The sequence below is a fragment of the Orcinus orca genome, chromosome 14 (genome assembly GCF_937001465.1).
Source record: "Orcinus orca chromosome 14, mOrcOrc1.1, whole genome shotgun sequence".
NCBI classification, from domain to species: Eukaryota; Metazoa; Chordata; class Mammalia; order Artiodactyla; family Delphinidae; genus Orcinus; species Orcinus orca.
In genome coordinates, this window is record NC_064572.1 from 64,970,441 (window position 1) to 64,986,620 (window position 16,180).

General features: G+C 42.1%; 1 protein-coding gene across 2 annotated transcripts in view; it reads left to right on the plus strand.

Annotated features, from left to right (window-relative positions):
* The first annotated feature begins 2,527 nt into the window (after positions 1-2,527).
* CNNM2 (cyclin and CBS domain divalent metal cation transport mediator 2) overlaps positions 2,528-16,180 on the plus strand; it is a 144,259-nt gene continuing 130,606 nt past the window's right edge. For both annotated transcript variants that reach the window (XM_004265902.3, XM_004265904.3), the window contains exon 1: positions 2,528-4,426. In XM_004265902.3, coding sequence (XP_004265950.1) covers positions 2,806-4,426 — 1,621 coding nt within the window. In that variant the 5' untranslated portion in view covers positions 2,528-2,805. The remainder of the gene's footprint in view (positions 4,427-16,180) is intronic.

Here is a 16,180-nt window from a genome sequence, read left to right on the forward strand (position 1 = left end):
GGCTGGTTTTATATTGTAAATTGTCTTGATGGGTGCTTTCTGACATTTTGCTAGGAACTTCTAACTTGCTTCTAAATTGCTGAATGCCACACTTTCCTGACTGTTCTAGCTTTTTCTGAAATGCACAGGAAATGTCTGTAGGTTTGGCAAGCTTCTCCCCACCCCCATCTCCACACTCTTATTCCGAAAGTGTACATTCAGCATTTAAGAGCCTTTAATCATCTTCCCTCTTAGCTCCCTTACACACACTTTTTATGAAGTTAAAACAGTTTTATTTTCAATCAGTTGACTTAGAAAAGGACTGTATCTATCCTTTGTCACATACCCCTAAAAAGCTCAACTTTTCTTCCAAACTTTGATAATGTTATTTTTATAAATGCATGCCGAGTGTGTGAATCAGGGTTTTTAAAATATAAACTTGTTTCTCAGATACAGCAGTATGAGAATTGTGGGTGGGAGAAGCAGCATGAGAAGCTGAAGGGCTGGAAACTAGATTGGGGGCATTATTTGAAATAATCAGAATAAAAATTCTTTCACTTCTTTAACATTCTACAAGTACTGTTTCGAGCATCTACCATTGTTCTAGGCCCTGATGATACATCAGTGAACAAAACAGACAAAATCCTTGCCCTCAGGAAGCTTAAGTTCTAGTAGAAGGAGACAGATGTAAACTAAATTAAGGAAAATACAGTAGAGATGGAGTATAGGGAGTGCTTGTTCACAAGTTTATAAAGGTGGCCTTTGGGACTTCCCTGGTGGTCCTGTGGGTAAGACTCTGTGCTCCCAATGCAGGGGGCCCAGGTTCGATCCCTGGTAGGGAAGCTAGGTCCCACATGCATGTTGCAACTAAGATGTCTGCGTGCTACAACTAAGAGTCTGCATGCCACAAATAAGAGTCCACATGCCGCAACTAAACATGCCGCAATGAAGATCCTGCATGCTGCAACTAAGACCCAGCACAGCCAAAATAAATAGGTAAATGAATGAATAAACAGATAAATATTAAAGGTGGCCTTTGAACAATCTTGAAGGAGGTGGACTAACGTTCTATGCTGACATCTGGGGGAAGAGAGTCACAGGCACAGGAAACAGCTGCAAGTGCACAGGCTCCCTGAAGGAGCATCCCTGGAGAGAAGGAACAACAGCCAGAAGAAATCTGGCTGGAGCAGCAGGTGATGAGGTTATAGAAAAAAGTGGGTGGGCAGCAGCTCTTTTAGAGCCTTGTCAGGTATTGTAGCTACCAGTGGCTTTTACTGTGATGAGTTGGGAAGCCAGAGTAGGGTTTCAAACAAGGAAGGGACAGCGTCTTATTTAACAAGACCACTCTGGCTGCTGGGTTGAGAAGGGAAGGGGGCAGGTGTAGAAGAGCAGAGACCAGTGAGGAGGCCACTGCAATCATCTCTACTAGAAATTAATAAAAAATGTTTGATTGGTTTACATAAAGGGAAGAAAATGTGCTTGCAAAATACAAAAAAAAAAAAAAGGAAACAATTCTTTTTCAGATGTTTAAGTTGCAAGAAAAAAACCCACTTTGGCAACAACTTTGCTACTGCATCTCCTCCAGATACAGAATGGGCTTGGGAGTCCTAGGTCTTCAGGGTGTTTTTCTCCTGAGTGACCGATGAACCTAGCTGGGTTTGGTCAGTGTGTTTAAGAATGAGCCTTTATGGATCTGCTTAGTATGTCTGCCCCTTCCCATTTCCCAAATTCGCCCGAGTCCCAGTTAGAAATACAGATTCCTGGGTCCTACCCATTCAGTAAATATGGAATGGGGCCAGGGACTTTCAGTAAGAAAATGAAGGGATTCTTAGGACTTGGAAGATGGGGAACTACTTTAATTTCCGCACCTCCCGCTCACCGTGTGGGGTTTGCGACGGACCTGGAAAGCGTTGCAGGGCGCCCGTGATACCGGCAGGTGGCGCCACCTGACCGTGAGCTGCAGAGGGCGCTTGTCTCTTAGGGATAGGCGAGAGGCTCCAGCAGACCGGGTCTGTGCGGTGCTGGGGCCCACCGGCCACCGCTTATCCCGAGTGGAGAGGCGCGCACGAATAAAAGGGCAGCGCGGCCTGTGGCTCGGCTTCATTTTAGGCTACTGTGCATCTTAAGCCTCCCTAGTCGGCTTCTCAGGCTCCTGGGGCAGGAAGGCGCAGCCTCTCTGCACGGGCATTGAGCACGCGGAAGCCGGCAGCGTGTCGCAGCGAGAACCAGACACCTCGGGCCGCCTCGGGACATTAGTCCAGCGGGGCAACCCAAGGGCCGGGATGTACTACCGAGGTCCCTCCGGGCTGTCGGACTCGCGAATGGCCCCTTTTCATTGGCAGCCGGAGGTAGGGCCCCGCCCCCTTTCGTACAGCTCTCATCTGTGACTGGCTCTCGGGCACCGGCTGGCCACACCTCCTCCCCTCGCACATACACAAGAGTCACGCGCCTTTCAGCTGGAAACTTGGCGTGCTGAGGAGGACGCTGGCCCTCGTCTCCCCACCCATTTATCTTGCCATTGGTTCGCGGCGCCGCTCACGGCCACGCCCCCATTCCAGCCCCCTGGCTGGGAGGGCGGACGCCCGCTTGTGATTAGCTAGCTGGTCTGCCTGCCTCTCGCAGGAGCGGCTGGCACTTCTCCCCCCTCTCCCCCCTCCCGCCAGCCTCGAGGTTCCTGAGCTGGCCCAGGCCGAGTCAGTGTCAGTCAGGGAGGCGGACTGCTGAGTAGTGGGTGCGAACACTGCGTTGCAGTCTTGTCCAGGGGCCGGTGCCTGCGCTCGCGCCGCCGGGTGGGAAGGATGAAGCCGCAGCTGGAGCAGCCACCCTATGATTGGCTGGGGCACTTGTGAACCCGAAGTAAAGATGGCGGGCGGGCAGGCAGCCGCCGCACTGCCCACTTGGAAGATGGCGGCGCGCCGCAGCCTCAGCTCTCGCGGCCGGGGGGTCCTGCAGGCGGCGGCTGGACGGCTGTTGCCGCTGCTTCTGCTGAGCTGCTGCTGCGGCGCGGGCGGCTGCGCAGCGGCGGGCGAGAACGAGGAGACTGTGATCATCGGGTTGCGGCTGGAGGACACGAACGACGTGTCGTTCATGGAAGGGGGGGCGCTGCGGGTGAGCGAGCGGACCCGGGTCAAGCTGCGGGTGTACGGGCAGAACATCAACAACGAGACATGGTCCCGCATTGCTTTCACAGAGCATGAGCGGCGGCGCCACAGCCCGGGTGAGCGCGGGCTGGGGGGCCCTGCGCCGCCGGAGCCGGACAGCGGCCCCCAGCGCTGCGGCATCCGCACATCAGATATCATCATCTTGCCCCATATCATTCTCAATCGCCGTACATCAGGCATCATTGAGATCGAGATCAAACCGCTGCGCAAGATGGAGAAGAGCAAGTCCTATTACCTGTGCACGTCGCTCTCCACGCCAGCCCTGGGCGCCGGCGGCCCGGGGTCTGCGGGTGGCGCCGTCGGGGGCAAGGGCGGCTCCGGGGTGGCCGGGCTCCCGCCGCCCCCGTGGGCCGAGACCACCTGGATTTATCACGACGGCGAGGACACCAAGATGATCGTGGGGGAGGAGAAGAAGTTCCTGCTGCCTTTCTGGCTGCAGGTGATCTTCATTTCGCTGCTTCTGTGCCTATCGGGCATGTTCAGCGGCCTCAACCTGGGACTCATGGCCCTGGACCCGATGGAGCTGCGCATCGTGCAGAACTGCGGCACGGAAAAGGAGAAGAATTACGCCAAGCGCATCGAGCCCGTGCGCAGGCAGGGCAACTACCTGCTGTGCTCGCTGCTGCTGGGCAACGTGCTGGTCAACACCACGCTCACCATCCTGCTCGACGACATAGCTGGCTCAGGCCTCGTGGCGGTGGTGGTCTCCACCATCGGCATCGTCATCTTCGGGGAGATCGTGCCCCAGGCCATCTGCTCCCGGCACGGCCTGGCTGTGGGGGCCAACACCATCTTCCTCACCAAGTTTTTCATGATGATGACCTTCCCCGCCTCTTACCCCGTAAGCAAGCTGCTGGACTGCGTCCTGGGCCAGGAGATAGGCACCGTCTATAACCGGGAAAAACTGCTGGAGATGCTCCGGGTCACAGACCCCTACAACGACCTCGTAAAGGAGGAGCTGAACATCATCCAAGGGGCGCTGGAGCTCCGCACGAAGACCGTGGAGGACGTGATGACTCCCCTCCGGGACTGTTTCATGATCACCGGCGAAGCCATTCTGGACTTCAACACCATGTCGGAGATCATGGAGAGCGGCTACACTCGGATTCCAGTATTTGAGGGGGAGCGCTCCAACATCGTGGACCTCCTCTTTGTCAAAGACTTGGCCTTCGTGGATCCAGATGACTGTACTCCCCTGAAAACCATCACTAAATTTTATAACCACCCCTTGCACTTTGTTTTCAATGACACCAAGTTGGACGCTATGCTGGAAGAATTTAAGAAAGGTGGGAAATTTTGCTGTCTTTCATTGGCTTGCTCTTTCTCTCTCCATCCTCCTCCCTACTTGAGTCCTCTACCCTCAGAACAACCCCCCAAGGCGAATTGACCGGAATTTCTCTTCTCTTTTAATTGCAAAGTTGAAAGGATGGCATGGATTTGGGGATGGATTGAACTAGTAAGCGCTTCTAGGTTCTTTAAAAGCACAAGACTGCCATCACTTGCTTTTTCCCATATCAAAAAGCAGGGTTCCTATTTTCTGTGCATGGTACTCTTCCCCCCTGCAGTCTGGTCTTGAGAGGTCTGCTGCATTCATTGCCCGGATTCTGAGTGGGTAGATGAAAGTAGGGACCCGCTCATGCCGTGCTATGCCATTTGGTTGACCTGTACTAATTGCAGGCATTTGGAAAACGTTTAAACAGCTTTTCTAAACCCTATACAATCACTGACGTTTCAGAGATTGGAAGTGCATTTTCAGTAGTTTCTGTTCCTGGTTGTCTGGTGACCTGTGGGAGAGATTAGGTTCCGCTTTGGAGAATATGGTATGGGATAAGCCAGGTATCACCAAAAAAATTCACTCATTTGGATGACTTGCCTTAGCTAGAAAAGAGGGTTTTTTAAAAACTAAAGCTATTCGTTAATATATAACTTGGAAAGACTAGAGGTAAGTTAACCTTTTATGAGGCTCTATCTTACCTAGCTTTCTTCACTATTTGTTTATGTTTATCTGACAACAAATAAAATTTCCCAAACCAAGTGTGGTTTTGGCAGAAAGCTTGGACCTTTAACAATGGGATGAATTCCTCTATTATGGTTTATTTATTTCTTGAGACTTTCTGGTTTAAAAGTGTTCTTTTTAACCTTGATCACCTGGTACATTAAATTGAAGCATGTCTCCAAGTCACTGTTCACTGTTCCAGGGAGTTTTGCCAGGGAAGAGAAGTGCAGAGTGTGGTGTGCTCACCTTTCTTGCATCGTGGTATTTTTGGTTTGTTTTACCGTGTAATGAACAGGTAAATAGCAACTCATACTATTATCACTGAAATTCTAGCTTTAAAAACGTTTCCAGTAAATAGCTAGTTTTGTTATTTGAAAGCCAAGGGATACTGAGTTTTTAAATTGTTATGATGCTGGTGCATGTTCATGTATTATGTTAGAATGTGTGTGTGACCTTTAATGAACTGATAGTCCTCAAAGCTAACTCTTCCTTCTTCAAATAGGATTTTGATCACTGATAGTGGGCTCTCCACTGAAAAAGGTCATGTGTAAGTGGTGACAGCTCACTGGATGTGATGATTTGAACATAGAGTGTGTAGTTGTCCTAATTCCATTTTCTTGCCTGAATGGTGTCCTCTCTGGAACAGAATCACATTGCGGTAATTTTCAGATAAAGGAATAGAGCAGAATGTGCTTCAGAGATTGGTAATTTGCATTTAAAAGCAGAAGGAGATTCTTCTGGATTCTTAAACAGTAAAAAGAAAATGTCCATTATCTCTAGGTGACAAAGCTTCTTTTGGGACGTCATTATTCTTTCACTACTAAATTGTTAATTAGAGCATCTAACCAGTCTCTTCTTTCATTTTGCTGCAGTATCTGTAATATAGAAAAATATCTTGAAATGCTTGAAAATGGCTTTGAAATACTTTATTTTCTTTCTGTTGCTAAATTTCCCAATATTGATAGAGATAATATAGTCTATGTTTTTTTATTTTTATTCAGAACTTTTGCATATCTACTGATGGATTGGTAGCACTGGTGTGTACTCCCTGCTGAAGTCTTTTCTTCACTTCTGTATCTTTTTTCACGTTGAGAATTTAGTTCTGCACCTTGCAACTCATTAATCCTTCCCCTAACTCAAAATTTCAAAATTTGCATTATTTTGAAATTTGTTTTTGATTGTCCTTGAACAGTTTTCCTATGACTGATTTATTTTTACTAGGAACATTTTCCTCTCCCCAAATTACTTCTCACAGTATTTTCTTTGAAATGGATCCTTTAAAGATTGAATTGCTAATATTTTCCCATGAATTAAAAAAAATTATTTTATTTTTGGCTGCGTTGCATCTTCGTTGCTGCACGCGGGCTTTCTCTAGTTGCAGCGAGTGGGGGCTACTCTTCGTTGTGGTGCGCAAGGCTTCTCATTGCAGTGGCTTCTCTCTGTTGTGGAGCATGGGCTCTAGGTGCACAGGCTTCAGTAGTTGTGGCACACGGGCTCAGTAGTTGTGGCTCGCGGGCTCTAGAGCACAGGCTCAGTAGTTGAGGCACACGGGCTCAGTTGCTCCGTGGCATGTGGGATCTCCCCAGACCAGGGCTCAAACCTGTGTCCCCTGCATTGGGAGGTGGATTCTTAACCACTGCACCACCAGGGAAGCCCTCCCCTGAATTATATAAAAAAAAAAATGCACAAGATGTTATTTTTGTCTGTAACCAGAATGATGTATTCAGTTAAGAAGACAGTACAGATTAAAGGTACATTCAAGCTAGTAGCATATTAGGGAGAGTGGGCAAAGAAAGTTGGTTGCCAATGGGAAATTTAAGCCATGATCTTAAAAGGATAGAGTGGGTGCTTGTTACTGAAACTGTAGGAATAACTAATTTTTCACCTTCCCTTCATTGATCTTTTTTTGATGAGTTTGGTCACTTTCACCTTACTAATAACTGTGTTATTTCTTTCTTTTGTGTTAGTTAAAATATTTCACCTGATTATTTTTTCTTTTTCATTTTCTAATTCAATTATGAAGTTATGTGAACAGTCAACCTGCTATTGTTTTTCTCTGTTGAGTAATGGTGTGTGGGATGGTTTGAAGGCTTTTTCTTCTTTTTCCTCTTTCTTCTAACAACACCAACTGTAACTCTACCAAACTGGTTAGATCCTTAATCCAGATCTCATTGAAAATTATTCTTTCTAATTAAACATGTCTGCACTGAAGCCTTTCCTGGATAGAGCTCTACATCATTAGTCTGAATTATTCTTTACTAAGGAGGGGGAAATTTTCTGTAGTGTGGAAAGAAATGAAAAGCTACCTTTATGTAGTGTATGTAAATGTCTTCTTTCTAATGATTAGAAGTTTTTGCCTGGCTGCCAGGAAACTTATAGCTTTACTTGAGGTTGGAAGACAGTAATTATGCTAATTTTTACAGTTAGCTTACTATTATTATTGCCTATTTATTTACTCTCTACCAGGTACAGGGCTTAGTGCTTTACATGAATCACCTTGTATAAATCTGATAGCTGAGCAAAGCATCATCTCCATCTTACAAATGAGGAAATTGAGGCATAGGTGAAATGACGTGTTCAAGGTCATTCAGTAGTTTGTTGATTTGGGGTTTTAACTTGGTCTGTGTCACAGCCAAACCTGCCCTCTTAACCATTCTATTATGCTGATCCCCTTGATCCTGATTTTACATTTCTGTTTTAATTGAATGTGAGGTTTGGTCAAAGCATTGCCTCAGGGCTTGTTGAGAGCAACAAACACAGAAATGTATTTAGACATATATATGGCCTTAAACCCAGTGCTTCTGTGATGTTGTACCTAACAGTTGGTGTCCCCACTTTCACTGTTAAATCAATTTTTGGCCTGTATGACCCTAAATCTAAACAATTCCATTTCCACTATTTGCAGGTCAAGCATCAAGATTCACTTTGACAGTGTTTTATGGTAACACTGTGGTGTTTGACTAATAGCTAAAGTATGTAGTCATGTTTCACTCTTAGTCTCGTATCTGTTTGTGTTGCAAGGCTGACCCAAACACAGTTTTGTGTTTCAATCTTGATTTTATTTACATCTTTTGTAGCCACTTATGTGACAAACGGTTGCCAGTGAGCATCCTGTACAGCCCTGCCCCGCTGTGGTCCACGCCATCAGTCTTTTTCTTTTGTGAGTTTTATGGTTATTTATAAATCTAAAACAGAGAGTAAAAGTAAATCCCACTAGTGGATTATGAGAATTTTGGAAAAACTGTCTAAAGCAACGTAGTGTAGAGGAAGGAAGAGTTAAATAAGATTGCTACCTTTGTGTGCAGAAAGTGCCCTGGACGCTCTCCCTATACCTGACAAAACCTTCCTAACAAAAGGTAGTGGGCTCTGAGCCACCCAGTTGTTTGTTTGTTTTGCCTTGTTTTGTTTCTTTTAGCTTTGTAACAATTGCATTCCAGTGTTGCAGAGCTTGCTGTTTCATAGCTGCTAGAGACAGGTTGTTTTTTAGCTTTTTTAAAACTAGAAACAGGTAAGCTCATCAGATAATGTTCTTTAAGGGAAGAACGCAATGTGTAGTTTTCACTTAAAACATTTGGGGTACAATTCTCTCTTCCTATAACACAAGTCTTTCCATATTAATGTGCTGAGAGTTTAATATTTAAAACTTTTTTCCTCACCAAATAAAGTGTTCCACTTGCCTAGAATCTAGGAGGATGTCTTTATTGATGTTTAAAAGTATGAATGGTGTTGATGGTGAAGGGATGGACGTATTTGTTTCTTTGATCTTGTATGTTCATTAACTTTTTGCAATAACACATGTGATACTGTTATAATTTTGCATATTTTTAGAACATCATTTTGAAACATCCAGATAGTATAGAATCAGAGCTGGAAGGCAGGCAGCTCATGGCTCATCCAGTCCAGTGTTTGTGAAGGTTACCAGATGATAAAACTTACTTGGATCACTTATTAAGAACTAGTTCCTAAGCCTCACTCAGAGACGTCCTCAACCAGAATCTCTTAGGGAAGGGGGTTTGGAATCCATACTGTTAACAGTTACCCTGAGGTAATTCTTGTGATTAGGTGAGTTTAGGAAACATTGGTCTAGTCAACCCTTTAACTAAGGAAAGTAAACCCTGAGGAGAGAAAGCTAAGTGACTTGCTTAGGGCTACCCACCTAGCTAGTAGCATCAACAGGACTAGAACCTATGTCCCTGACTCTAGCATGGAGTTCTAGCATGGAGTTCTCTCCATTCCAACAAGCAGGACTTCTGGTTCCAAGTTCAAGGTACCTTTAAACTCTTGTTAGAGTTAAAGGCAGCCGCATCGCTGAAAAAGCAAATATATAGGTTTGCCATTGGTTTTATTTGCCTTGTGAGTTTGATGTCAATATTTTTGATATGCAGCATTCAAACCATCTTTGACAGGCATTTTGTTACATGGAAAATAAGTCTGAATGTGTGACCTCATTTTATTTTAGTTTACTTTGAGTTTTTTTACTCTCCTAAGGTTAGACTATGAGTGTGTTTTAAGAAATGGGTATTGATATCTAGATTGAAGCCTCAGGTAGTTCAGTGTAAGCTATTTCTTTTTATTTTGAGTTAACTTGTTTTAGATATCCTCGAATGATTTTGTTGTTGTTGTTGTTATTTCTTCTGTGAGAGTAATGAAGATTGGATTTGGGACTATGGGGTGAAACTTCTTTGGCGCTTTTAATTTTTGTTCAAGGTACAGGTCTGTGAAGTTTCCATTGAAATAGTCATCAAAGCATTTGAAGCATGTGTTCCATTCATACATCTATGGGCCCCTTTTTTCAGGTTTTTTATAATGTGAGCTAAATTCGTTCAGATGATGCAGTCTGACTTGGGGGTTATTTGTGTTAGAATCACCGAAGCCTTTTAGGTCAGTAGACACCATAGTTGAATACCAGCTCTGACTTAGTATGATCTGGACAAAACAGGAAAGGATCTACAGGAAAGGATCTTGTTTTGCTTTTTCTCTTGGTTTTTATGGGGATTACATAGCGCCTGCCCCTTCCCCTCAAAAGGGCCTCAGAATTATTTAAATTCTGAAACATTCCAAACTACTGTGACGTACCCGTGAATTTTAATTATTAGCAAACCTAAACAAGTTTAAAATATTTTTAACCAGGAAAATGCACAAAATAGACTGAGCCAACATAATATTTTATGGTTTTATTTGCTTTTGAACTACTTAAACTTTTAAGAACAAACCTCTGGACTCGAATTAGATGTTTACAAAACTTTAGTTACATATAAAGTAGTATGTTTCTTTCTAAAGGGCCCTTTTCTCTAAATGCATGTATTTTAATTGGTAGTCAGCATCAATTCCAGTAAGATTTGCTTGGCGTATAAAGAACATTTATTAAACTAAATACATGGAAATGGATGACTGGGATTGAATACAATTTTAGTATTGTCTTTTCATCATCTTTTTCTCAGAACACAAATGCGAAACCCCAAATCCTACCAACACTGCAAAGGAGAGACAATAAGAAGCATTCTTTCTTTCAAATCACATCACTGGCACCTCCAGAATGTCTACATAGAGAGATGTTAGGGGTGGCAGGCTGTGGAAGGGGAAGAAAGGGGACTAAGAACAAGCGTCTTCTGTAGATGATGTTTATTAGACTGGCTTAGGGCTTGATGAAGGTAATGGGGGTGCTGACCCTCTCCCACTTTTACATCTGTGCAACCGTTGATCATAAATACTGCTGTAATGATGGTGAGATCCTCATTTCTTCATACTTAACCCCCGCTTGCTGTCAGACCTAGGTGGGATTTTTTTTTTTTTTTTAAATTTACATCCCGTGGGGAGGATACCACCTGCTAGCATAAAGGTTAAGAAAAACGTGCTCTTCCTGGATCTACTTTGGACAAGTAACTTAACCTCTTTAAGCCTCAGTTTTTTCCATAGTAAAATGGGATATTTTGTAACTCATAAGGTGCTTAGTAAGGATTCATGTGATAATGAACATGAAAATGCTTCTAGTAGTACTTGGCGCTTAGTGCCCAGTCCACCGTTATCTTTATGTAATGGCTCTGTAGACTCTTCCACGTTGTTCTTGGTCTTTCTCTAGACTAAAGATTGCAAGTCAAGAGAGACGCCTTGGGCCATGTGTGCTGACAGTTGTTATGAATGTTGAAATCTTTTTTTTTTTGGCCGCTGCGGTTGGCGGGATATTAGTTCCCCAACCAGGGATTGAACACGGGCCATGGCAGTGAAAGCGCCGAGTCCTAACTGCTGGACCGCCAGGGAGTTACCCTGGATGTTGAAATCTTGAAAGTGGCTAATTGTTAGGTTTTTCTTTTTATTGTGATTGAATTCTAGGCTTTTTTTAGCGGTTGCTGTTACTTATGAGATGGCCACATGTGTATATATTTTTAAGGAAAACAAGGCAATTGACTACGTGTTCTACCCTCCTTAGAGTAAGAATGCTGAATTTAAAAAAATTCTTCGTTCTCCTTAACTGTAAGTGACTGAAAAAAACCACAGAGTTTAAAAGAAATAGAACAAGTGCTCATGGATTTTGGAAACCTTTGAAGAACTAGAGTTTGAAGACTAAAGGAAGATCTCAGATTACTCAGATAAAATCTTTTAACATTGATTACATCAAAAGCATAAAAAATGGCAATGTCTAATATAGCAAGTTTTTGTTGCTTATAGCGATGTAACTTTTTAATACTTTTAGAAGGCAACCAGGAGTCATAAAAATGTCCTACAAAAGGTTTAGTAATTTCCCCTGGAAATCTTAATTCAGTGATATAATTCAGGAGAAGAAAAGAGTTACGTTGGCTTTTCATGTTGTATATATATTGCAAAAAATATCTAGAAATAGTGAAAAATTTGAGATAAATATATCTAACACTTCAAGATGGACATGGAGGGGAAGGAGTTAAGAAAATTGTAGGTGTCAACTAATCACAACCATTTAATGATCATTTTGAAAGCCATGTAGCAGTATGGGAAAATTTTTGCTGATTATTTTGTATAGATTATCGATATGTAAAAATATACATGTATACAGACTGAAAGGAAACGTGGAAGAAGTGTTAATAGTTGATGTGTTAGGATAGGGTAATCATAGCCAGTCTTTGCAAAAATCCCTTTGTTAACTTTGTAGAATAACATACCTGGAAAATATTCAAATCTGCTGAGAACATTATGAGTCCTGGTCTTAGGGAAAACTAACCTTTACTAACAGAGAACTCATTCCATTTCTCCTTAGGAACATTTTACTGCTGAAACAAATGGTTACTTTAAAATTTAAAAAAATTGAAATATAATTCACATACCACAAAATTCACCCTTTTAAAGTGTACAACTTGGTGGCTTTTAGTGTATTCACAAGGTGTACAGCCATCACTACTGTCTACTTCCAGAACATTTTCTACTCCAGAAAGAAACCCATCAGTAGTCACTCTCCATTCTCCTCTCCCCACAGTCCCTGGAAACTGTTAATCCGCTTTCTGTCTCTATGGATTTGCCTGTTCTGGACATTTCATATAAATGAAAGCATACACAATGTGGCCTTTTCTGTCTGGCTTCTTTTACTTCGTGTAGCGTTTTCAGGGTTCATCCATGTACATCCATATGGCATGTATCAGTACATCCAAGTACATACATGTAGCATGTATCAGTATTTCATTCATTCATTTTTTATGGTCAAATAATATTCTATTTTATGGATATACCACTTTTTGTTTATCCACCTATCAGTAGATGGACATTTAGGCTGTTTCAGCCTAGTTTTTGGTCATTATAAATAATGCTGCTGTGACTGCTGGTATACGTGTTTTTGTGTGGACATAAATTTTCAGTTCTCTTGGGTGGATAACTAGAGGTAGGATGGCTGGGTCATATGGTAACTCTATTTTTAACTCTTTGAGAAGCTGCCAAACTGTTTTCCAAAGTGGCTGCACCATTTTACATTCCCACCAATAAGGTATGAGAGTTCCAATTTCTCCATATCCTTGCCAACTCTTGTTATTGTGATTTGTTTGTTTGTTTGTTTAATTATAGCCATCCTAGTAAGTGTGAAGTGGTATCTCATTGTGTGTTTTTTTTTTTTTTTTTTTGGCTGGGCTGGGTCTTAGTTGCGGCACATGGGATCTTTAGTTACGGCATGCACGTGGGATCTAGTTCCCTGACCAGGGATTGAACCCAGGCCCCCTGCATTGGGAGCGCAGAGTCTTTAGCCACTTGACCACCAGGGAAGTCCCATCTCATTGTGGTTTTGATTTGTATTTTCCTAATGGCTAATGATGTTGAGCATCACTTCATGTGCTTATTGGCCATTTGTTTATCTTCTTTGGAGAAAAGTCTCTTCAGATATTTTGCCCATTTTTAATTGTCTTTTTATTATTGAATTGTAATAGTTCTTTATGTATTCTACATACTAGTTTCTTACCAGGTATATAATTTGCAAATATTTTCTCATATTCTGTGGGTTGTCTTTTCACTTTCTTGGTAGTAACCTTTGAAGCAGAAAAGTTTTAATTTTGATGAAGTCCAATTTCTTTCTTTTTTTTTTTCTTCTGTTGCTTTGTTTTTATTGTCATATCTAAGAAACCATTGTCCAGTCCCAGGTCACAAATTTTTATGCCTGTGTTATTGTCTAAGACTTTCATAGGTTATCTTTTACATTTAGGCCTTTAATCCATTTTGAGTTAAGTTTTGTATGTGCTGTGAAATAGGGGTCTAACTTCATCCTTTTGCATGTGAATATCATGTTGTTCCAGCACCATCTATTGAAAAAACTACTCTTTCCCCATTGAATTATCTTGGCATCCTTGTCACAAGTCAATTGACCGTAAATGTGAGGGTTTATTTCTGGACTCTAAATTCTTTTCCACTGATCTATGTCTTCATATGTCAGTGCCACACTCTTTTGGTTCTTGTAGCTTTGTACTAAGTTTTTTTTAAATAAATAAATTCATTTATTTTTTAATTTTATTTTTTAAATAATTTTTTTAATGTATTTACTTATTTATTTTTGGCTGCATTGGGTCTTCGTTGCTGTGCACGGGCTTTCTCTAGTTGTTGCGAGCAGGGGCCGCTCTTCCTGCAGTGCACTGGCCTCTCATTGCAGTGGCCTCTCCTGTTGTGGAGCATGGGCTCCAGGTGTGCGGGCCTCAGCAGTTGCAGCATGCGGGCTCAGTAGTTGTGGTGCATGGGCTCAGTTGCTCCGTGGCATGTGGGATCCTCTTGGACCAAGGATTGAACCCACGTTCCCGGCATTGGCAGGCAGATTCTCAACCACTGTGCCACCAGGGAAGTCCCTTATACCAAAACTTATACTAAGTTTTGAAATCGGGAAGTATGAATTCTCCAACTTTGTTCTTCTTTTTCATGATGATTTTGATTGTCAGGATTGCTTGCATTTCTGTATGAAGTTTTCATGGATCTTCTTGTCCATTTCTGCAAAGGCAGTTGGAATTTTGATAGAGATTGCATTGAATCTGTAGATCCATTTGGGGAGTATTGCAGTGTTAACAATATTAAATCTTTCATCCATGAATATGGGATATCTTTCCATTTATTTAGGTCTTCTTTAATTTCCTTCAACAATGTTTTGTATTTCTCAGTGTATTTGCAATCTTTTTGTTAAATAAAATACTTGGAATAAAAATTTTTTTGATGCTATTGTAAATGGAATTGTTTTATTACTTTTATTTTTAGATTGTTCATAGGTAGTATATAGAAATATAATCTATCTTTGTATATTGATCTTGTAGCCTGCAACCTTGCTGAACTCATTTATTAGGTAACACATGGTTCTTAAAATAGGAAAGTGCTTTTCAAAAATATGTGAATTTTGGGGGGGTTACCTTATGTTTCATTTGATTGTAGTGGACTTTTTTTTTTCCTTAAAAAAAGTTAGGCATTTTTACTTAACACTTTCATATGTATAGAGTGAAGCTCTATTGACGACTGACATTGTCATTCTTTGGGAAATTTGTTAGGAAAGAGTAACATTTCTATTTTAGATTCAGATTAGATATACAAAAAAAGAAATAGGCTGTATGAAATGTGTCAAAGAGACCAAAAATATAGCTGGCTGGAGCTTGGGAGTTTAAAAGTTAATTTGTTTCTGTCTAATGTTTAGAGTGGTTTTGTATCAGACTTGGGATTTGGGCTAGAAGATGAGCACAGAAAAGGCTGCATTTGCTTAGTATCTAAGTGGTTCTGTAGTGCCTTTCTTCTCCAGGCCCCATTTTACCAAGGGTTTTTCTTTGGGTCGTTTTTTACAGAGGCTAGGAAAAACCCTGACTTTTAGTCACTCTGCATTTCATACTGTCATTGTCGGTATGATTCTTGAGGTTTTGGGGTACCAGGTAACCAGAAGAGACAAAATGAAACTCTATGCTCTTTTTTTTTTTTTTTCTTCTTTTTTTGTGCGGGGAGTGCGGGGGTGGGGGGGCTGGTAATCTGAGAGAGAGAATGTTTTCCCATGCTAGCAAAGACAGACTGAGGGCATCATCTGATCTTTATGGGAGTGTGCAAAGCCTCAGTTTTTCCATTTGCCCATCTGCAATCATAAAAACAATGTGCTGACTCAACTTGGAGCCTCTGCAGAATGGCATTCGGGGCTTAGGCAGTACTGAGAAACATGCAAGAGATGGAAATATTTGAGCAGGTTTTTAGAGGTAACATTAAAAACAGCTAGAATGAGACAACATGCTCTCTCATCTCCTTCAAGATTTGCTTCCTTTAGTCACTAGTGTACCACCTTGATTTAAGGCATGGCAGGAATAATTTGGTTTCTATAGAGTTGATTACCGAGCAGAGAGATTTTTCTTGCTCCAGTGGTTATACTTTAGGGGCATGAGATTGTTTGGGGTGGGGGTGAGATTCTTCTGCAAGCAAATCAATTGGGTAAATTACTATTACCATCATATCGTGTGGGCCATCTGCTAACTTTTTTCTTTAAAATTTTTACTTCCTTGTTCCTGTGTACATACATTTACCTGCAAAGGCTAGAAGAACATTTACTAAAATATTAATTGAAAATGACTACCCCTTGATGGTGGGTTTTAGGGGA